This window comes from Argopecten irradians, chromosome 12, assembly GCF_041381155.1.
Source record: "Argopecten irradians isolate NY chromosome 12, Ai_NY, whole genome shotgun sequence".
NCBI lineage: Eukaryota > Metazoa > Mollusca > Bivalvia > Pectinida > Pectinidae > Argopecten > Argopecten irradians.
In genome coordinates, this window is record NC_091145.1 from 25,219,397 (window position 1) to 25,244,690 (window position 25,294).

General features: G+C 34.0%; 1 protein-coding gene and 1 long non-coding RNA gene across 8 annotated transcripts in view; one reads left to right on the forward strand and one right to left on the reverse strand.

Annotated features, from left to right (window-relative positions):
- Window positions 1–25,294, reverse strand: part of LOC138336497 (adenosylhomocysteinase-like 1) — a 108,695-nt gene that overhangs the window by 50,279 nt on the left and 33,122 nt on the right. For 3 of the 7 annotated variants that reach the window (XM_069285998.1, XM_069286002.1, XM_069286001.1), the window contains exon 2: window positions 23,298–23,382. In XM_069285998.1, the coding sequence (XP_069142099.1) occupies window positions 23,298–23,382 (85 nt within the window). Of the gene's footprint in view, window positions 1–8,759; window positions 9,359–23,282; window positions 23,383–25,294 lie in introns of those variants that run through there. The other 4 variants (XM_069285996.1, XM_069286000.1, XM_069285999.1 and 1 more) reach the window with 2 other exon arrangements.
- The window catches only part of LOC138336501 (uncharacterized), a 45,865-nt gene continuing 29,927 nt past the window's right edge, over window positions 9,357–25,294 (forward strand). Inside the window, exon 1 of the long non-coding RNA XR_011210436.1 lies at window positions 9,357–9,886. This is a non-coding gene — a long non-coding RNA (uncharacterized lncRNA). The remainder of the gene's footprint in view (window positions 9,887–25,294) is intronic.

Consider the following 25,294-nt stretch of genomic DNA (forward strand, 5'->3'; position numbering starts at 1 on the left):
GATGCTTAAAGATGCTCCACCGCTGACAAATGGTATTTTTTCACTATCAAAAACAGGAGCAGACGATTTAGTATTTTTCTTCAGTTACAAAAGTTACTTACTTTACACCATTGAAAAGTTTGAGCTTCTGATTTAACTTCAAGTTAAATATATGAAAAATAATTAATTGCATCCTGAAAAAATTCCATGTCACTATATCCTATATGGAAGGAAGTACTGATTGCGCATGCACCAAAGGCGAAATAAATTATTTTATATTATTTTTGTGTTAATTAGATATATATATAGTCATGATCAAACACCAATTATTGTTCAACTGATGAATATCATTTATGCTTTGTCGGCGGTGGAGCATCTTCAATATATATACGCAACTATTTATGTTCATAAATTTGACAAAAAAAACAGGCAACACTTATCAATGAACATGAAAATAATTTAAGAAATTTGTCTGCAATGAAATTTTGAATACAATCTATGATTTTTGTAACTCTGCTATAAATATTTGAGAAATTAAAATGACACACCGTATTTGCCGTAATTAGCACCCCTTCCCTTACAAGCGCCCCTCCGCTCTTCTGGAGAAGGAGTTGAAGTTGTATAAATGCCCCTATCCCATGGATTTAACTTTACAACATGTGACAACATCTGAGCATTGTAACCGTTATAACATGAACTTGGAAATATTTTGTATGTCAATCATGACATTATTATGTGTCTCATGGGTTAAAAGGCTTATGCTTTTACTATAATAGATTTATGTGTCATGAGTACAGAAAGAGTTAAGATATTGTTAATAGTTTTCTTCCATTTTGTGTTTAGACATAGAAATTGTGAAATTTAGTAGCAGACAAAGAAAGTTGGTTTATAGCAGATAGACCCCAACATATCTTAATCTTTATTTATCATGGCTAATAACGTTGTCAGCATAAATCCAAAGTTGTCGTAAAATCTGCCATATTATTCCCCAATTCATTGTTCTATTCTCGGTGTTTATATACAAGAAAATTGTATTTTCACATATAAAGTGTTTCTGATCTCTTTGCTGCATTGACAATTGATTTAAAAGTTTCAAATTGTCTGTAACTACAAATTTTTCACAATATCTAAAAGCACCATATGCTCTGAATGGGTTTCTAGTAGATCTGAACATGCCTCCAACAAACTTCAGGCATAAAAAAAACCAAAAATATCCTGTGAAGAAGTTGGAGATCTACCCACATTTTGCATAAATAATACAGACTACCAGTAAAATGCAAAGGACTATACAGCTGGTCTAGCTTTTCTATTTCAGTACCGTGGACACTAGATGTACAAATCTATTCTCACAAAATAATTCAGATATACAACATAAACACCCTAGAGTATAACAGCAACTTATTTTGTTTTAACAGCCATTACAGCTGGGACTAGAATTTATATCCATATAGGCAAAAATCTGTGTACATTTCAGTGACTCTAAATTCAAAATGCCCACACACTCTCCCACAAACCATGCAATCCAGTAAAAATACGCTGTTACATTGGCCACAAGGACAGAGACTACAGCTTCGACTGTGACCTTCCCTTGTAGAAAGCCTTACTATGCCTGGACAGATTGTGACAGGATTGAAGACTCAGGCTTCCCAAACTTGTAGACATAAGACAAATTAATAGAGCTGACCAGGAAATGACCAAAGGTCAGCGGTGATAGAATGTTTCCTGGTATTAGTGTGATTTCATGACAACATACAATTACAGCTGGACATTTTGTTCCATTACCAGACAAGTAATTTAGTCCCAATATAAGGACTTGGGTATACCCTAAACACATTACTAGTTGTCTGATCAACTCCTCGGCACCTCAATACATAACATAGATATAACAAACAGGGCCTGAGGTTCTGATGATTTAAACTAATGCATAGGACTCAAGGTGAATACACAGCATTAGGTATAGACAAGTTTGTTAAAAAAAATACCATTTTCAATCTCGTGTTATTATGGAGTAAAATTGATTTTATACATATACATTATTCATATTCAGATCTTACATTTTATGATAATTCAGATTTCAAGATACGTTCATTGCTTTTGAAGATTCAATTCATAAAACAAGACTTTAAAATCGATGAGAAAATTTCCCCAAAACTTCAATCTGAATCACAACAATGGGAAGATATTTTAATTCTTTCATAGTTAATTTTTATCAAAAATAAATTCCACACTTTGTATGATCCTGACAGTTAAGCATGAGAAATAGTTTGTTTAAAGTTTTATCTAAGAAACCTTTACAAGATGTAAATTCGAACCTATTCACCTGATGGACTCTGCTGAATCAGACAACATCAACTGCAAATCAAACACCAAGGTCAAATGCATTACAACGGGAAATGCTGAATATATATTCTGGTAGAATTGGCAAAAACCATGGCAAACTGTACACATCCATTTAAGACAACAGAATATGGTCAAAACGCCTTGCAATGCCTGTATTCAAGGCCAAGACAAAAATAGAAATTAACCAAACAGCTGAATTATGCAGGCAGTTCTAAATGCAATGGAAAAAGCATGGACATTTCAGGAGAGATCTGCTGAATCATAGGACACAGTTTAGGTAAGGGCTTATGGAAACTACAGATACCATATTCAGCCCAATAAGGGCCTAAGTGCTAAAAAAATTTCAATACCCGGTAATAAGGGTGTGCTTAACAGATCGGAATTTTGAATGACCTTTCATGAATTAATTGTACAAAGGAAACTAGAGTTTGTATTGATAATCAAATAAAGATACCTACACAGTTTTCATACTTTCAGTCTGCATTTAATTTGAGGCAAGTAAAATTAAGGCTGCAAAAACGGAGAGGGTGCTCCCAGGGATGGGGCACTTATTGGGCCTAATACGGTATCTTAACAATTGGTTGTTCCGCTCAATGTTGTATGTTGTGTACACTTTTTTTCGTGCAATGTGTAATGCCAAACAGCAGTCAGAATGACAAAAATGTCGGATATGTGTAGGAGACATATAGAAAGCCAAGGAGCTTATAACAACAGATTTATTTTTAATAAATGGTAATTCAAGTAAAACATTTGAAACCGTCATCTAAAATATAGAATAAAGAAACTCCTTGATATCATTGTGAGTCGATTCCACGTCATGTGTTTACAATTGAATTAAGACAGTATAAATATATCAAAGACAAGAAATTTCTGGCACTAGCAACATCTCGTTTCCATCTTCACGGGCACCAAATGCTGGAAATAAATCTGATAAAGAGTGTCGAGTGATAAACAACCATACTGTCCTATACAGAGCCAAGAACAACTCAACACCATCAATATATCTAATACAAGGAGAAAAAGCTTCCTGAATATCATGTGAAGATATCCCAATTCCTGTTATAAAACCAAGACAGTTTTTATATCTATTGTTTCTTTGACCACCACCCCACCCTGCTCTCCCCACAATCCAGTTGACTTCCACAATAAGAAGTGTAACAATGCATACCTGTGGTATTATAATTTATGGAAGTCTTCCAAGAATGTTAGCAGACTGTGTACTACAGTAAACAGTATAATACACAAGAGGTGAATGGCCTCAGCAGCCCAATCTCTGTATTCCTCGGAAATCATACATATAATGTGTGCTGTATTCCTCCGAAATCATACATATAATGTGTGCTGTTTTCATCCGAAATCATACATTGTGTGTGCTATCATATACTGGATACACATTGTTTTGTCAGCAGGATTCTGTAATGAATTCCTGTGGGTATATTGTGCATACTTTCGTATAGAACAATACTGCTACAATTACAAGTTAACCCCAGGTTTAATTGATGTATTTTATTACCACATGTTTGTATGTGGGTTAATCAATACTACTATAAAGTGTTGATTAAAGCCCGTTATAAAGCGGTGAAAGACCAGTCACCTTGGCTGTGTATTACAGCCAGAAGCTCTTGTTCTGTGGGGTTATTTTTAACTGTTAATTGCAGGCATATGCACTACTATCATAAATTTCCTGCTACAGAATTTTGAGACAAGTTTTATATTATTGCCACACTAATTCCAATGTTTGGATTGTATGTGCTCCAGCCAATACAAATACAAGTCTTCCAAATATAAGAGGTATACTTGATTCTTCAACCCCTGTCTTTGAATGGTAAATTGACTGGCTATGAATCAAATGTATATTTCAATGGTAACCTGATTAGCTTAATCAATCAATCAAGTGTTTATTTCAATGATAACCTGATTAGCTATCAATTGATCCAGACTAGATTTCAATTACTTGATTGGCGATTATGAATTTATTCACTATCAATCAAAAGTTTTTTCTAATGGCAAATACATTGGCTGTATCAATCAAAACTATATTTTAATGGCTGTATCAATCAAAACTATATTTTAATGGCTGTATCAATCAAAACTATATTTTAATGGCTGTATCAATCAAAACTATATTTTAATGGCTGTATCAATCAAAACTATATTTTAATGGCTGTATCAATCAAAACTATATTTTAATGGTAACTTGATTGGCTATCAACCATTTATCTACCCAGTAATTAAATTGATTGGAAGGAAATTGAAACCTTTGGAGACTGGCATGACTATCAAGATTATGTATTGGAAATAATTCCCATTGAAATTTAGTACACAAAAGGCGTAAACAAACACATAGGAAACAGGAATGTTCTGTGCACTGCAGGCAAAGGTATAAAATTTAACTGTGTGTGCAATATATCTGTAATATTGACTGCATGTCTAGCCCTGCAGACACTTAAGACATCACATCATGTAAACTCTATCCTGGAACTCATGCCAAGTGAACTGTTTATGGACAAGTTATTACTACAGTTTTACTATGGTAGTCCTCCAATGATATCAACACTTGCTGTAGTATTCCTGGTGCGGTTAACAATCCTCCTAACACACATGGGATGTGAATAGACTCCAACACAGCAGTGGCCAAGTGGTTAAGGTGTTTTGACATATTACCATATTATTCATTCACCTACAGTTGTGAATTCAAAACCCAAACTGGCGATTGCTAGGTACTGACCGTAGGTTGCTGGTTTCTCAATGGGTACTCCAGATTTCCTCCACTCTCTGAACCTGATATGTCCTTGAATGACCCTGGCTGTTCATTTAAGGTATGACTTGTTTGTTTGTTTGTTTGTTTGAGGGTTTTTTTCCTAGAGGAAGGGGGGTATTTAGTTTAGAGTCAGAACAGAAAGTATTGCCTGCTCATACATCTGGCTTTTATATCTTCAACCTCTCTCTGTATCTGTAAAATTGCAAGTTTAATTCTACCAAGAAACCACACACATTTGTTTATCAAAACATTTGAGTGTTACCTTAATCAGTATGAAACAGGGGCCATGGTGGTTGAGTGGTTAAGATGTCACCACATATTACCACAAGCCCTCCACCTCGGGGTTGTGAGTTTGAATCTTGTTTAGGGCAGTTGCCAGGTACTCGTGACCACTTGTTGGTTTTCTTCTGCTAAACCCCACACTACCTCAAAGGACCCTGGCTGTTACTAAGACATTAAAACAAATAATTAAGGTATGAAATACAGATAAACTTGAGATTCATTTCCTTAAAGTTCTTTCTTGCTGGTTAGAATATACGAGGTATTTCTGGATAATGCTGTGGTATAGGGAGAACTTATACCACATTTCAATTAGCAACATCTTCACAAGTTAAGCTGATGATCAGTCAGAAAAAGTGAAAAACTGGGATATATATAATCATCCTTCTAGTGATTTCATCGCTAACTTCTGTAACCATGGAGATAGGACCACAACTTCCTCCTGGCAACAACTTGATATTTCTGTTTCACAAGGCCACTTGTCTAATGGCGCTGAGTATACTGAAGTAATTACTATAGCCACACTTGTTTAGGCTGCAGGCCTGTAACATCAGGCCTATACTGCATAACCACAAGTCTATCATCATCAGCACAGATAGGATAGTAATGGAGGAACTCTACTACAAACCTTAACAACAAATTAAGAAATTACGTAACAGATACCTACAATTTATAAGATTTTGATTTTACTTCAGAGAATTTCTAAATCATGAAAATAAACAGAGCGCCCTTCACACATCTAAGGAAAACTATTAGGAGTAAATCAATCAAAGACTATTGACATGATGGAGACATCTTCACCGTGTTATCACCTAATGAATAATACCAATTGTTTGTTTTTGTTTTAAAGTTTAGTTATAATTTAGAAATTATCAGAAATATGGCCCATTTTCTCAAGACCAAAGACTTTTACCTGGTAATCAAGGTTCTTTAACACAATAAATAGAACTTAAGTTTTGACTTGAAGTCACTGCTTTTTGTTTCAAGAAATGTTAAGTTTTTGACCTGGATTCCATTAATTCACCACATGAATCTCAATTTAGATTCTAAATTTGGCCTTCATCGTCTGACAGGGAAATCAATTATAAGACCTGGCATCCCTTTTATCCCAATGTTATGACCCTTTGACAAATCAAGGACAGATCCACTTGTTCTCTTTACATCCCTATAGTGACTGAATCCTATACTCCCTTCGGCTTCTAAAGCGACATTCTATATGGGAACATCTTTCAGCTATCTTATTATAAATGAGAGATACTGGTACATGAATTACACATCGTGTTAATGTTTATTATGTTTCTGTATCACCTTGACCTCTGATAATCTGACCTTCGACCCTATTGATCATGACAAACCACACAGAGGATGTGACCAGAATAACACTAGGACCATGCCGCTGAACTGATGAACAGCGAAACAGTAACATACAATTACTATGGTAAATTCTTACTTACAGTTTAATAGTTACAAAAGGTAAATCTTGAGATATCTTCTTCAGACAAATCTGGTTTCTAAAGACACTGTTCAATACAGAATATTAGACTGTATATAAATACAGTCCGACAGCCATATCACAAGCAGGAGCTAGCTAGGAGTTGCAGTTTATGACTATATGAGCCAAATTACCAAATCCATAAAACTGGTAGGAATATACAACACAGCCAATCAGGACAGAAAATAACAAACATAAAAATCAAACCAAATTGATTGAATCTGGATCTACTGATGGGGTTCAGTTCTGAGCTAGCTGTCTACTGTTGGAGCTTATTGTATATATCCTCTGACCAGGCAATAAATCACCACATCTTGATTAAGAACATCTGAAGTTTCAACACAGCAAAATGACTACTTCAGAGTCAGGATATTTTAGATATACCTAATGTTGGATTCACGATAGACAACAAAGAAGGTCAGAGGTCACACAACTATAAGAAATTATATATAAGCTATCAGCTTATATACTATGATGAAGGATAGATATTCTTGATGGCAATGCTACATGTTCAGCCATCACATCTCTTCAACATAGCCCCCGCGGGTTGGGGAGTTGCCCCGGAGGTTGGGGGGTTAAGATGGTTAACCCTGAGTGGTTAAGATGTCCTGACATATTACCACACGCACTTCACCTCTGAGTTATGAGTTCGAATCACATGTTGGACAGTTGCCAGTTACTAACTGCGTGTTGGTGATTTTTTCTCCAGGTTTTCCAGTTTTCCTTCACAATCAAACCTGGCACATCCCAATAACATGACCTTGGCTGCTAATAGGATGTAAAACTAAAGAAACCAAACCAACAACGTCCTAACTAAATTAGCCACTGTATAGTGTAGTAGTCAGAAAGAATGTAAAGTATATGGACCAATACTTTCCTGTATTATTTCTCAAAGGATAAAAATGTCCCTGTAACTCATACACAAATCAACTCTCTCTCATACAGGGGAGGATGGACCCTTTCTCTATCTTTGTTCTAACATGGAAGAAAGCATTTACAAATGGAGTCACTTAGTCCAATGGAATCAATAAGTCACTCAACTCCTGGAGGCATTTGCATATGGAGCAACTACAAATAGTCACTTACATTTGGAATCATAAGTGAATTATATAAGTGAGTCACCTAGATGGAGAAAATAATTACACAAAGTTACACACTCAAGGGAGTCAATGTATTGATGGTTAATTAATTACATGTATGCATGGAGTACTTATATGTGGTGTCACAGCGACACTTACCTATGGAGTCACTCACTTCTAACTTAAGAATTCACTTACAAAGAGTCAACACTCTAAAGTAAATAACATTGTGAGTCAATCATACCTTAAGTCACTTACACATGTAGTCACTCACTTGAGTCCCTAACTTAGAATTCACTTATACAGGGAGTCAGTCTTTAAGATTTATATATGAGTCAATAAGTCATAAATGTCACTCACTAGAGTCACTTACACATGGAGTAACTCACTTGACTTATAATTACACATGGAGTCACTCACTTGAGTTACTCACATAAGAATAGACTTAGATAGGGATTCATTCATACATGAGTCAATAATTCATATATGTTGTCACTCACTTGAGTAACTTACACATAAAGTCACTCATATAAGAATAGACATTAAAACATTGAGTTACTAAGTCATATAGTGTGACTCACTTGAGTAACTTACACATAAAGTCACTCATGTAAGAATAGGCTTAAATACTGGGTCATTCAAACATTGAGTCACTAAGTCATATAGTGTCACTCACTCGAGTAACTTACACATTAAGTCACTCATATAAGAATAGACTTAAATACTGGGTCATTAAAACATTGAGTCACCAAGTCATATAGTGTCACTCTAATGAGTAACTTACACATAAAGTCGCTCACATGAGTCACTTACATAAGAATTCACTTACATAGGGAGTCTACACTCTCCCCTGTAGAGCTGGCGTTACTAGACCTTCTATCTGCCTGCAGTAGCTGCTGTGTGATGCGTTTGTCCAGTTGAACACTATGACGTTTCCTCCCGGCCCTCATCTTAAAGGCCTCCTCCTCCCCCATTGTCATCTCGCGTTCCGTCATGTCAAACCGTACCTGGTGTTCAGAAGACTGTTTGCTGTGCAGCTTTTTAGAGAGCATGATGGTAGGCAGAGTATTTTTGTGGTTCTCTGATCATTTAATACCAATAGGCACTGCTACGGTCATCAATAATCCCAAAGTGTGTGCGAGCTGTATCTATCTATATGTGCCTTTCGTCTGTTGTGTATGTACACAGGTATAAAGGTGAACTTAATGAGTTTATAACAGTAAAATCCCGTACTATCCTGTGTGTGTGAAGTATTAGAGACTGGTCGGATATCCTAGGTGTATTTCACATACAATAATGTGTATAATACAACAGTGTACTGTTATACTATCACAGAACTAATATCGTCTCAACTCTTGATCCTGATCCAATCAAACCGACATACAGCACGTGCTACCTGTCCAGTCAAAACAATGTTTGACAACAATCAAAATGTCACTCCATAAACAAAACGAATTTCTCAACCGTAAACTTCAGGTATTGAATCCATGTAAACAATATAGTTATAAACAGAATCATTCATGTGGTTCCAATGACAATTAACACCCGATCACTCAGTCGATGGCCAGTCAGCAGTCAGAGAGGATTTATAATTACATTCACCAAGGTGCCTATCTCTCTAATAAAGCTCAAAGGAGTTTCACCACATAATGACAAGTCGGCAGGGTTACATGAAACACCTACATCTACACACAAAACCAACAGTGGTTGCCGTGGAAAAGATATCTCCTCCCTCCTGTGGTACTGGGGATGCCCTATCGTCTATAAATAGTCCATTCCGAGGAAAATGCACATTAGAAAAGGTTATGTACCAATGTATACAGGAATGGAGACAACCGGGAGGTAGCCTTTATATATAGCTGTTATACACACTGTGTGGCTAGTTAAGGCCATGAGAGAAAGCAGATCAGCATATCGTCATCGCTTACTGGACATGTCACTGTACCAAAGGACAAGGTACGTTGTCATATATGTTGTGTCTTATTCATTCTGAATATGCAGGTTTCTTTTCTTAATTCTACTTGAACATAAAATCTGATAAGCAGAACCTTATAAAGACAATAGTAGGGACTGTGCAGGTATATAAACTGACATGCGCTTTATCAGTACTTGTCAAAAGTTGATGTTTTCATGTAAGTCGAAAAAAATTTTGAAAAGTATTTTCCAACTTTTTTCTGAAAATAAGATTAAATATAAATGGCATTCAACAAGTACATTTGTCTACAAGTGATGCATGCACAGACACAGCACATTTCCATCATTAATTCAAAACTAAATATTTCAATTATTATCTTTATTTTACCACACATTCCATCCATTAACTTTAAGCAAGCATGACTAAAGCTTAAATGGCCAATTACGAAGAAATCGGATTTAAATCCAGCACAGGGCACTTATATAAGATCAAGTTGCATGTTGTATTCGCCTTACACATGCTTGAGTTGTTTACTTTAGGATACATGCAGCTTTGTTCATCATCCATCTACTTCCTGCAGATTGTTAATAATAACATCACTGATATACATTACATGTAATGTGTCTGAGATATTACACATGTTGTTTATATCATGTCTCTGTGACCTTGAACATCACATCAATTTGACCTTGCAAACATCATAACATTTGACCATTGCACATCATGCCTCTGTGACCTTCATCATCATTCTTCTGTGACTTTGAACATCATACTTTTACTTTTTAGCTTACAAATAATACTTCTATAGTCTTGCAAATCATACTTTTGTGATCTTGCGAGCAATACATTATTATGTGACCTTGAAAACTATCATACTTCAGTGACCTTGAACATCACACTGTTCTGACTTTGAAAATCACTTCTGTTACCTTGCACATCATATTTCTGCGACCTTGCAATCAAACTCTTGAAAATCACTAACATTACCCTATAAACATTATATTTTTGTGAACTTGCACATTGGATATACAACCTTGTACCTCATATCACTGTAATGATTTATTTATCAAGGCTATTCCCTACACTTTTAGAATGCAATTTTTGTTTATCTAAGAATTATGTTACTCAAGTAACATATCCTATCACTTTGGTTTAAGTTGAAACAGTGGCAAGCAGATAATCCATTTTTTATCTATATCAATTTTGCTAATGTCAACAATTTGAAAATGACAATCATGAAATTATTGATGATATACATCATAAATTTCCCATAAGAAAGCAATACAAAAGCTAAGGAAAAAATCTTAGTTAAGGAGACTTCCTTTCCATCTGGAATGCTTTCCTATATAGGATTTTAAGTTAAGGACCTCTTTGAAGTTTAGGAAAATTCATGAAACTGCATGGACCCAGAAACCAACATTTATTAAACTTGGCGTAATGCTTCATAAGTATGTAGTATTTATTCTGTATCTGTTGTAGGTTAGAAGTCTGTGTTTACCTTTGGAACTTAATAAACAAACACAATAGAATAGTACATTTGCACTTCAGTAAGCAGATTTAGAATTAAACCAATACAGATGGGATTTAAGTCACACGGAGTTTAAATTACTACAGGAAAACACATACAATATTGAACACCTATAAATCTTTTGTTAGATTTACTAAGATTAAAACCAAGCCAGAGAACACTACAATGATTAACCCATATTCTATTCTTGAAATATTCAGTTGCTGTTACTCAATTAGCATGTCCATAATCTAAATGTAATTAAAGGTATCCTCCAAGGAAATCATTTCTAATAACTCTAACTATAGATGAACTCGGAGCATTGTCTGTCTTTCTACTTTAGCTATTCTTTTTTTTTATAGAATAATTGAAAAAAACAATTGCAGCAATTTTATTTTTTTTTTCAACAATTTTCAATGTGTCTTCCACTACCAATGCTTTAAACTGGAAGTTCTATAAAAATTAGGATGGTAAAAATATCTAAACATAAGTGCTAACGATACTGCAATGATGCAGTAAGAAAAATGTCAGACTGTCATAATTTTTTATACATTCCTTGAGAATTTAAGTATTTCATATCTTTAAGTGCTGCAGGTTTTATATTCAAATGCAAAAAACAGACTGATTTTACTGTGTGGGCTTACCTTGTTTCTGAGTTTGGTGAAACTATTCAATTTTTAACCCCTAAGAATGTATTTTTTAGAATTCTTGTACCCATTTCAGACGAAAAATATATCACAATTAATTTGCATATTGCTCACCTAAAATCTTTTTACAGTAAAATTAAGTATTCATGTTATTCTATAAAAACATCAGTTGACATATAACACTGTAAAGGTATAAATGTGAAATCAATGTCAGGTAGATGATGCATGACTGACCAATCAACATTTAGGGAGTAAGGATTGATTGACCAATCAACATTCAGGGAGTAAGGATTGACTGACCAATCAATATTAAGGGGAGTAAAGATTGAAAGACTGACTGACCAATCAACATTTAGGGAGTAAAGATTGACTAACGAATCAACATGAAGAGAGTAAAGGTTGACCAATTAAAACATATAAGGCGTAAAGTATGTATTAGGTAATTGACCAACTTTTGATCTATGTTCACATGTTTGTTATTGAGGATAAACAGTTCCATAAGAAAGCACTGGATTACTGTAATCTTAAACAAAGATCTTTTTAAAAGTAAAAGTAAAACTATATATTTTTTAATCCCTATCTACCTTAGATGAATGTTAAAAAGGACGACAGGCAGGCCTTGGGAAAATCGAAAGCTATTAGAATGCATAACCGATATCGAAAATATTATAATTCATTCAACAATACTATAAACTTACATCTAATACCAAGCTTGTTCAATTATTATGTCTTAAAATACTCTGTAATAGATCAATAGAAACAGATTTTTAATTGTTGTATGCACGCAAAACTTGATTTGTGAGAAATCATCACTCTTCTTTACATTACATGTATACATACAAATCTTTTCAACAATAATTCTCCTTTGAGATTTTGAATGCTTTAAAGCACCTGAATATCTCCTAGGAGAACTCCAATTCCTTGTTGAATATTCATTATGAACTATTAAAACCTACGTAGACTTACCAGGGTATTGGGTATTTACATTTTACAAACCTATATAAATGGCGTTTACATGTAAGCTGTCACGTATCCATCGTTTTTATTGTGACTATAAGTAAAGCTTTATGAAATGTTTAATGGGATGTCTGAAACACGCTGGAAAGTAATGTGAAAGCTAAGCATGGCTTGGACATTGGGTTAATGTGGTCACAACATCGCCTACTCAGATAATATATAGTGGGAGAAATATACTGTACAACAGTTCAATGTAATTATTCTTTCTAATATCAAACAGTCGAAAATTTATAGACCGGATTGATGCACTTAACTCTGTCATCTCCATACAGATTTACTGTTAAGTCACACACTTAGATTTTAAGTAATTTAAACAATTGTAATTTCTTTACCAAAAGAAGGACATTTTCTTTACTAATAGCAGTACTGACAGGACTGCATGTCAGTACTGCATGTCTTCGGTTTCAAAACAATAACAAAAAGAGTAAAATGCTTTCAAATTGAAGAAATTCAATTTCAAATTTCAAGTCAAAATTTTGAAATCTGTTATTTATATTGTTATATGATTAAACTGCAGATGTTGACAATACACTACAATAAATAGCATGCTTGTTCTTATAGACGTGTAATAAACATTTTTGTTTCTATAGGGAAAAGAAAGGATCATCTATTCAAGGTTTTAAATTTACTCTTCTATAAATCAGAGAAAATATTAATAAGCTAAGTCAATATCCAACTTCAAACAGATTCAAGCACTTTACCTTTGACCACATGTCTTAAATTTTCTACAAAATGATTTAATCTATAGATAAGCATGTGCTCCATGGACAGTGATGAAACATGTACATATACAGAGCCTATGATGTAGTTTAATTTGGGACTAGCTGATATAGGGCCCGGCCCATTCCAAAATATATATTGCCTAAACTGGTTGCTGAATTTCCCAATCAATACTTCAGGTTTATAGTTAATATGTATAGATATGAAATATTAAACAATATGGCAAATGTATCATATGAATATAAACAATTGATTTTCCTCTAAACATTGTTTACAGACTCACAATTTCACTATATATGACTTAAAAATCCCACTTCAGAAGGTTGTAGACTGTGTTTTTCATATACGCTATAGATAAAAGTTACAAAGTGTAAATTCGTTATCATAGCTTCATTCTAACATGCATACTGAAAATTAAATTATTTTTAAAACCAACTCTGCAATTAAATAAAAATATTGGTATTTTGATTATCATCAAGAAAATAGTATCTATTCACTCCGACAGCAATTATTAATGGTAACTAAAATTATCTTTTACTCATATCATAAGATTCAAGTAATGTATCACAAAGGTACCTATCTGGTTAAAGGGAGATAACTCTATTGCCAAGTTCAACATTCAGGAATGATGAGACAGACATTTCAAAACGAATACTTTGAAAAAGGCCTTCATTTTGCAATTTAAATTTATATCAGTGAATTCTATTTGTATTTTAATTATTGTAAGTATTCTTTTTTCTATCTACATACATGATTTTATATCAATATAGACAAAACACCAGAAAATTTACATTTACAGAACAAATAATTTTTCTTAAAAGTCTACAAATCAGTGAACAATTCTCGCCAAGTACCGATTGATGCATGTTTGTGTCTTCTATCAGAATATGACTTCATTTAATTTTGAAAATTTGTGTGTAACCGTACAAATACACATGCGATGGCGAGAAATAAATGCATCCATGGCTACTTCATGAGAATTAGTCGCCTGCCTTTATAGAAACTATATTTTGATATGCAAAAAGAGATATCATTAATGGTAAATAGCCTGTCCATATATAGTATCTTACTGTAAAATCTCTTTTTTACATTTTTTAAGGCATAAGTGGTCCAATGTAAACATTCCTTTTAAACCCTGACAATTCCCATGTTTCAAGAAATTTCTTTATCAACATAATTTCATTGAAGGTGTGATTGAAATTAGACTTTGATTAAAACTGAAGAATCGACTAAGATAGTATGTTAAGGAGTATGTCTTGACAATTATAGCATTGATTGATTGATTGATTGATTGATTGATTGATTGATTTGACAATTATAGCATTGATTGATTGATTGATTGATTGATTGATTGATTGATTGATTGATTGATTGATTGCCTGACTGACTGACTGACTGACTGACTGACTGATTGATTAATTGACTGACTGACTGACTGACTGACTGACTGACTGATTGATTAATTGACTGACTGACTGACTGACTGACTGATTGATTGATTAATTGATTGATTGATTGACCGATTGATTGATTTATCGATTGATTGATTTATTGATTGATAGGGATAAGTATCCTTGTTTTAGTTATAAACAAGTTGAGGACACAGCACTACATGAAATATTTCAACTGATTTAATTGTGAGCTAGCTATCCAGGTTTAGACACTAACTTTATTGGAGATAGAGACTGCTGGTCTCCCTACAGAAAGAAAGTGAGGGCAGTGGCAAAAATCTTTGGGCCTAAAATCCAGAAACCCCACTTGATCATAGCCTGACAATAGGTTCATGAAAACTGTTCAAATATAAGTAATATCTTAAAGGATAAATCAACAATGATAATATATATTGGTTTTTCAACAAAATATTTAAACTCATATAAACAGGCAAAAAATCAATGGGTTGTCTGCAACACAAATCAAGGGGCTCGTAAAGACTTTTAGGAGCCCCAGGGCCCCGGTCTTGTATTAGTGGCAATGGCTGCTACTCAAGTATCGATCAATCAGAAAATCACATGGAACTTAAAGAAGACTTTCACTGAGATTTATCGAGGTGAATTCATAAATTATTTTTCCAAAAAAGTATGAAATAAAATTATTTCCAGTCTAAACATAAAAACTATGTGTATGAAACCTCATCAAAGGGAAATAACTCCAGATGACATAAATGATAACTTGCAAAGCATCATTCTGCTATCAGCTAATCTTTTTATTTTTCATCAGTCTTAAGGATGTATTCTTCTGTGGTTTCAGTCCCGTTAAAGTCTCGTTTTGACATAGATCAAAAACGTTATGAGATTTTCAAATATGATTTATCAATATCTGTAGCATGTGGTCTGTAGCAAATTTTGTCAAAAAATTACATTTCTATTTTTAGTAGATTTTTTTACACAGCGATTTTTAGAAATGGCCCATTTGGCGGCCATTTTGAAATTGTGTCTTTTTTGGCTTTGAGAAGAGCCATCGTTTTCCCATTTTTTACTTAAATTGTTTTTACTTAAATCATCACCGCATCAGCATTTTCAGCTGTATCGAGTTAATTTTTGCTGTAAATCTTCACTGGGTTCATCTAATTAAAATATTGAACATTAATGTGTGAAATGATACACTTTCGTCACTTTATTTTTACATTCAATGGTAATTTGGGCACTTTTATTTTTTAGTCAAAAATATTGAAAAAATAACATATATTTAAATGGGGCAAAAAAGTAAGCACACGGACCCCCCATTTTTCTGTCTGATTTAGAAAGAACAACCCTTTCCCTATTGATATGCAAACTATTGACAAAAGTTTAATACCAGAACTTTTTCTATAAAGTATTAAATTTGACAAAAATAGCTGAAAATGGTGCATTTTGGAGCTCAAAATTAAGGGGTAGGGGTAGCATATGTTGTTATTTTGAGAAAAAATATGACTCTTATTAATCATAACTGATATATTTTTAATGAAGACTACTGGAAAATAAATTCTACAAACATCCATACATATCAAACACCTCATTAGGAAATTATGGCTTTAATGTCTAGTGTATGTGGTCAAAACGGCGAAATTCCAATAAAACCCACTATTTTGTCATTTTGGTATCTTTGAGTGACAATAACTCAAAAACAAGCACACGGACATATGTTTTTTCTTCCATTTTCTTTCATGGTATGAACTCCTCTTTCCAAAAATTTATATGAGAAAAAAAGTTTAATACAAGAAAATTTTGACTTCTCAGAGGAGTATATCCTTAAATTTGATATTTTATAGAAAGGAGTTAGGTGTGGAAAAAAACGAATCTTAGATATATCATTCCAACTTTAACAAAACTATTGTGAACTAATATTGTTTTGATTTTTACTAGGATATTTTTCTCGCAACTTTCTTTTAAAGATGCTCCACCGCAGACAGAGCATAACAAAACTTATCATTTTAACAATAATTGGTGTCTCACCACGTAAATATATGTCTAACTAACACAAAAAATAACATAAAATAATTCATTTTGCTTTTGTTGCATGTGCTATCAGGACTTAATTCTATATTGGACATTGTGCCAGGGAAATTTTTTGGGATGCAATTAATTAATTTTAATATTTTTATCTTTTTGTTAAATTAATAGCTCAAATTTTTCAATGGTAATGGTGTAAAGTAAGTAAATTTTGGAACTGAAGAAAAATACAAAATTGTCTGCTCCTGTTTTTGACAGAGAAAAAAAAATCCATTTGTAAGCAATGGAGCATCTTTAATTCTTATAATCTTATTTTTCTGAAATTATCATCATTTCACATTTAGATGCATAGTATTTGTTTTTTGGTTTTTTCCAGAAACCATGAAGGACTAAGCAACAGCTTATGTCTGTACAAGCTCTCTTTCAAATGCCACAAAAAGAAAATTTAGTATCATTGAACATCAAAACAGGTGTTTCTCTTGTTAAAGGGAAATAACTCCTCCTACCTTGTACAAATACATTCCAAATAATAGATATTATAAAATGTAATTCTTTTTCTTTTGTTTTGTAACATCATCTTCAATTAAAATATTGAATTATATTTTACTTATTTTTCCTAACTAATATTTGTTTCCAATACTGCATTTTTAAATAAAATCAAAGTTTGCTTATACATTTTTTATTTCAAAAGTTTTTCTTTAAATCAAGGAATATAATTGTGTGATCAATATTTATATAATAATTCAACTTGGGAATTTCTGTAATAAGCACTTATTGAACTGTCAAACTTCAGAAAGAAATATTTAAAGCAATTATGCCTTAATTTGCCAAGAGAAAAAGTGCAACAATTTCATTCCTTTATGGAAATTTGTTATGGTTCATGCATATTAAAACAATTCTACAGGATTATAATTTTTTTGATAAGTCATTTTCTTGAAATCTTTCTAGAGATTTTAAAATGTAAAATATGTGCTAATAATAAAGTACTAGCTGATGTATATCTTTGATTTGTTTTTCATCACAAAAATATAAAAAATCAACAAATAACTAAAAATAAAATAAGTGTTTAAGAAAACTTACGGCTGAGGTAATAGAATGGGGACATTCAAAGCCTACAATCAGAGTTAGTACATTGAAAATTATTCCTTTATAATGATTGTTCATGTTAGTTGGTGATTTTTTTTGTCTGTGTACTTTAGCTTTTATCACTGAAACGTTGTACAAGCTATGACCTAGTCTGTTTGTACATAAAACAAAATCAAACGAAACCACATGAATAATCTAGAACTAAAGTTATACCAAACATGAAAATTTTAAAGTTGTTGAATCGTGAATTTTGAATTACATGTATATCAATATTTAAGCAAAACATTTTAAGATTTGTAGCATATCTATGTACATTGATGCTTAATACTACCAGAGCAAAGCTAGTTCATAGCATAGGTATTACTGATATAAATGGTGGCGTAAAAATAAACATGTAAAACATGCTAATCTGTAGTAAAGAATTCTTAATTGTGATGCCTCGTTAATAAACATCATCAGTAATTAGTCTTAAATTACACTTACCCCTGTCTGAATCCGTAGAATCCATATCTTGGTCTAATGAACGTTTGAATCAGTGCTGAAACAACACCTTTACACAACTGATAACTAATACATCTATAAATTCTTATCTTGACAATCACTTACTTATTGTCATTTAACCTAACCCCCTATGGCAGATTTATGACAAGCAGTAATATTCCGACGGATGACTTTTTGTACCTTTATATGATGTGGAATTTCATTAACATGCCCATTCAATGACAATATAATCCAAGTGTGTATATGGGTCAAAATATAATATATATATATTTAAACTGCCATTTTCAATTTGAATTACATAACCACATCTTATTATCATAATTGTTTCTCAAGATGGATATAAATCACACCTTTATTTAACAAAATTTGTACCTTATTGCTTTTTAATTTTCTTTTTTCTTTTTATATGCAATTTAATTTCATATGTTACACTCATTTCTATTGGTAAGATCATTGCGTTTATTTTTCCGTAGACCAAAAGAATAGTACGTCAAGTATTATGCATCATACATACAAAATTGTTCAAAAGGAATTTTAGAAGCAGCACAGTCATTGACCAAACTGAATTATTGAATAAGATATCAATGCTTCACAACTCAATTTGTTTGATTTTGTAATTAAAATTTAGGAAATTTATGCCTTATTTGTGATTGAGTTATCTGAATTAAATTATCAGCATTATTCACAGTATCTTTTGGGGTTATGAAGCCATAACCCTGAACCAAATCACACTGAGAATAATGCTTAAATATCCTAAAATAATTGCAGCAGGAATATGTTTGATGAAGGAATATTGATGACAAAATATAGCTTTGAATTGTTTCCTTTTGGTGCTTATGATATTTCTTAAATGTCTTCTGTCTAATGAAGGAGAGTAGATTAGATTGTCTCCCCTCTGACGATATGCTGTGTCTTTCACCACTGGGAGAATTTACAACAAATTAACTTAACCGTCATAAAACCTTGACATTGACTCAAACAATGCAACAAAAGAAACCTGATTTAATGTCCCAACATAAAACCAGAACATTACACAAGTTTCAATACGTCAAAGGAGTAGCAAATTACGCTTACACTGTAAAACTTTATTTTGGGGGCAAATTTAAAAAAAAAAATTCTTTTTAATATCAACAAAAAAGATTAGAGTTTTACAGTTTGTAAGATAACTAGTCGGTGCCTGTGTGGTTATACACTGTCAGCCCCGAGGTGTCACAGGCCGCTACTTGTGCGTGTGATGTATTCATTTCCTTGTCTATCTATCTGACAGGTCAACAAGGATATCTGGTCCCATCATCATTAGAAATCTACATTATTGTGAAACATGTCACCAAAACATGATGGTCAAGCCTGTGTTAGGACAGTAGGACATTATTTTGAAATCTGACAGCCCTATAATTTAGTATAAATATGAGAACCAGGTATTTACCCCAATGACGTCAATGACAAAACCACTGCAACTCTAGAATAATAATGTGAATTCAAATTTAGGACGGAAAGTTGTTGTGCATAACACAACTATTTATCAGAGTTTTGGAATGAAATATAAAAGTGTATATCATATGATATAGACATTAAAAGTATTTATATGACAATAAGACCAATTTCATGAAGTTCATTTTGTTAATTCAAATTATAAGTTGGGCGAAAGATGAAAAAAAAATTATGTGTTGATGTATTTACCCCATTTTATCTAAATTTTAGAACAAAAAGCTTAAACTACAGAGAAAATCTTGAAGCAATACTAAAAAAAAATGTTATCAGAAAAAACAAAATGTTGATCTCTCTAAAGAGTTTTGAAATGAAGTGAAATATCACAGACATATTCCATGTTAGCTTGTCGCAACTGAATATAACTTGTCATTAGCACACAGGCTTCATACATTTATGTATTATGGGTGCCTAATTTATACAGTGATTAAAACAACAGACATTCACTGGTGTACTCAAATGAACTTGGCACATCATAAATAACTATTACACTTTACATGTCATTATAAAGATCTCCCTTATTGCTAATAGAGAAAGGGATTATGGAGAAAAACCATCATGGATCTGTTTGTATTAGACAACTGCACAAACATTCTAGAACCTGCACAGCAGAGGTAGAGGTAGAATGTATGGCATCTTAACCATGCACTCAGTCACATTGACACAGAGGTAGAGGACTAGTGGTAGAATGTCAGACACCTTAACCACTCAGTCACATTGACACAGAGGTAGAGGACTAGTGGTAGAATGTCAGACACCTTAACCACTCTGTTACATTGACCCAGAGGTGGAGGTCTAGTGGTAGAATGTCAGACACCTTAACCACTCAGTTACATTGACCCAGAGGTAGAGGTCTAGTGGTAGAGTGTCAGACACCTTAACCACTCAGTTACATTGACTCAGAGGTGGAGGGCTAGTGGTAGAATGTCAGACACCTCTTAACCACTCAGTCACATTGACACAGAGGTAGAGGACTAGTGGTAGAATGTCAGACACCTTAACCACTCAGTTACATTGACCCAGAGGTAGAGGTCTAGTGGTAGAATGTCAGACACCTTAACCACTCTGTTATATTGACCCAGAGGTAGAGGTCTAGTGGTAGAATGTCAGACACCTTTACCACTCAGTCACATTGACCCAGAGGTGGAGGGCTAGTGGTAGAACGTCGGACACCTTAACCACTCTGTTTCATTGACCCAGAGGTTAGTGGACTAGTGGTAGAATGTCAGACTACTTAACCATTCAGTCACATTGACCCAGAGGTGGAGGGCTAGTGGTGGAATGTCAGACTACTTATAACCACGCAGTCACATTGACCCAGAGGTGGAGGGCTAGTGGTGGAATGTCAGACTACTTAACCACTCAGTCACATTGACCCAGAGGTAGAGGACTATCGTGGTAGAATGTCACAAACTCTTTATTTTTCAACATTCTGAAGCTTCTTTGAATATCCGCCATTGATGTTCTGGATGCAATGTGCCTAATTATTTCCAAGGAGATATACACACAAAAGTCTTATTTGATCTTGCATCGTCTTGTAATCTCATGGTAACAATGAAATACCAGAACTACAGAAACATCTACAGAAAACCACCAGTTCAATAACATGGATGCGAGAAGAATTTCTAATTTCTAACAGAAATGCAAATTTTATCGTGCAAGTGCCACCTGAATCAAACAGAAAATGTAAATTTTACATTGCAAGTGCCTCTTGAAACACTGGTATTCATTTTTCCGATTCCACTATTCCAGAAAATGAAGCCTGCATAGCGAAGGAAATTACTAAGCAATAATTCCCAGCGGCTTGACAAAAGTCCTGGGCGAACTCACTGAGAGCATTTTCATCTCAAAGACACAGTCGTCAATGTTGGAGTTACCCCTAAGCCTGAAGCCTGTATTTTGAGTATGACCATAAAAGCTTTTAAGCTGTAAATGGTAATGGTTTTCTTCTAAATCTTAGTTAGGTGAATGTGAAAATGGTACACCATAAAACTAGAGGAAATGGACTGAAACGTCACTTAACGGGACCAATCCCCGACCCCTGTTCACTGTAACAGAACATCATGCTGCCTGGTTGTCAAATCTTTAGTATTTTGGTAGATATATTTTTTGCTATTTTTTTTAAATGGTTTGTTTTAAGAAGTAAATGTAGACCACATTATTGACTATTAGTCCAGACCTATCTTGTTTACTCTCAGAAACATCGCCACTCCTTTTGTTGGAGAGGTGCTGACTTTTCAATCCCCAACAGATATCTTTAAATTATCCAGTTGCATGAGCAAATAGCATTCTTTTCAACAATGCGACAGCTCAATCAATAGATAATGAAATCTATCAAGCTTCATGCATGACACTGGTGACATTTAATATAGGGACAGCAAGACCAGACAAATTTCGTCAGTAATCCATGGATAGATCCAGTGTTGAAGACATGCATGCCTACAAAGTTCCAGGAATGTCAATAGGGCTAAGGTGTTATGGCTATACAAGCCTTTATATTAGGTAACATCAATGTGTGATGGAGAGGGAGCAGTGGGAAGGCAGGGATATGGTAATGCATATAGGCAAAGAGTGCGAGCTATTAATTTAAATTAAAGTAGGACAAGTCAGAAAACCAAAGACAAAGTGGGTAAACTGCATGGTGACATGATCAATGTACTGGAGTCAGGGGGCTTAAAAACAATAGATGGGAGGGGGAAGGCAGTTATAGGGCCAATTCACCTGGAGTAGAAACTACAGTACATCAACCAGGGAATCTGGGATGGAATACAGACAGGCATTGAAAGAAGGGGATAATACACCAATACTCAATATAGCCAGGAAATCATACAATCTTCCATGCATCAAGTCTAGCAACCAAATCTATAAAGATCAACACACTGAAGAAAGGTCTTCAGAAAAAGAGAAGTAGCACATTACGCCATTCAAATACATTCCATATAATGCCACAAGAAGCCAAGACAAGCCAACGAGAGGAGGATAACGACTGAAGCCCAAAAAACCAGACCAAGCGTATGTAAAAGTGTAGTAAGTGTGTCCGTACCTGATGTATACTTACTGGAGCTGTTACTGTCCGTGGACGACTGGGACATGGACCGGCTCCGTAACTTGTTACGTCCAGGGGTCAAGTTGTACTTGATTTCCTGTAGACAAAAGGAGACATTTGTTAAATAATGTCATTAAATTAAAAACAAAGAAAGACAATATTTGCCTATAAGGTGATTGGACGGTGCTTGATGCTGTAACTACCTTTTGGGAGGACATGATGGACAAATACTGAGAATTGATGATAAAATGTACAATATCAGTCAAAGCTGGTTACAAACACAACTGAATGAGAAAATAAAGATTTAAATACAGTAGCCTTAAAGGCATGAATTCCTTATATAGATCTAACGTACTGAGCTTGGTACATTAGGTAGAGCGACCAATACAGCATGTACTGACACCAAGAACGCCTGAAGGCACATGGTCAGGTGTCTATACACGGGCCATAAATACAGGGAACCTGGTCAAAGTCAAAATTCTTGTCTTATTTCACAGAGATTTTGTGGATGGTGATTTTTAATTCATTGCAAAATAAACTAAACAATCACAATCCTTAGCTATTAAACGCGCATACATAGTGTTACACGACATCATTAACATGACATTGAAGTGGCAAAATTATCAAATATACCGTATTCGACTTAATTAGCAACCCACATCCATAATAATGCTCCTCCCCTTTGAGGCTTCTGAATGCATATGTCATCGACCTTGAATTAAATGCAAACTGAAACCATGAAAGCCGTAGGTTTTTTTTTTAATTTTGTCTTATTAATCATCCCCTTTTTTTCAATTTTTTGAGCATACCGAGCGCTTTTTGGGATGAAAATGTTAACAATCAAGACTCATCAACAGGTATAATGCAGTTCAAATGTCCTGAGATTTACTCAACAACGCTCTAATGCATCTAGTATTCAGGTGTGGTTCAAAAGTTTTCTTGGAGATGAACTATTCTGCAGGACACTGATATTGCTTTTATGTAAATCAAAGAGCTCTCTTAAACAGACACTTTCAATATTATAAAAAATCTTGAAATTCTGGCATGTGCAGAAATTAGAGCATAATTTACACCAACTTTCTTTCAAGTGTTACTGACACTATATCTGGAATAGTCAAACACCAGGACACTATTTCTAGAATTATAGTCAAACACCAGGACACTATTTCTAGAATTATAGTCAAACACCAGGACACTATTTCTGGAATTATAGTCAAAACACCAGGACACTGTTTCACCAGGACACTATTTCTAGAATTATAGTCAAACACCAGGACACTATTTCTGGAATTATAGTCAAACACCAGGACACTATTTCACCAGGACACTATTTCTGGAATTATAGTCAAACACCAGGACACACTATTTCGTGAATTATAGTCAAACACAAAGGAACTATTTCTTGACCATTATATATAGTCAAACACCAGGACACTATTTCACCAGGACACTGTTTCACCAGGACACTATTTCCTGAATTATAGTCAAACACCAGGACACTATTTCTGGAATTATAGTCAAACACCAGGACACTATTTCTAGAATTACAGTCAAACACCAGGACACTATTTCTGGAATTATAGTCAAACACCAGGACACTATTTCTAGAATTACAGTCAAACACCAGGACACTATTTCTGGAATTATAGTCAAACACCAGGACACTATTTCTAGAATTACAGTCAAACACCAGGACACTATTTCTAGAATTACAGTCAAACACCAGGACACTATTTCTAGAATTACAGTCAAACACCAGGACACTATTTCTGGAATTACAGTCAAACACCAGGACACTATTTCACCAGGACACTATTTCTAGAATTACAGTCAAACACCAGGACACTATTTCACCAGGACACTATTTCACCAGGACACTATTTCACCAGGACACTATTTCTGGAATTATAGTCAAACACCAGGACACTATTTCTAGAATTACAGTCAAACACCAGGACACTATTTCTGGAATTATAGTCAAACACCAGGACACTAGGATACTATTTCAG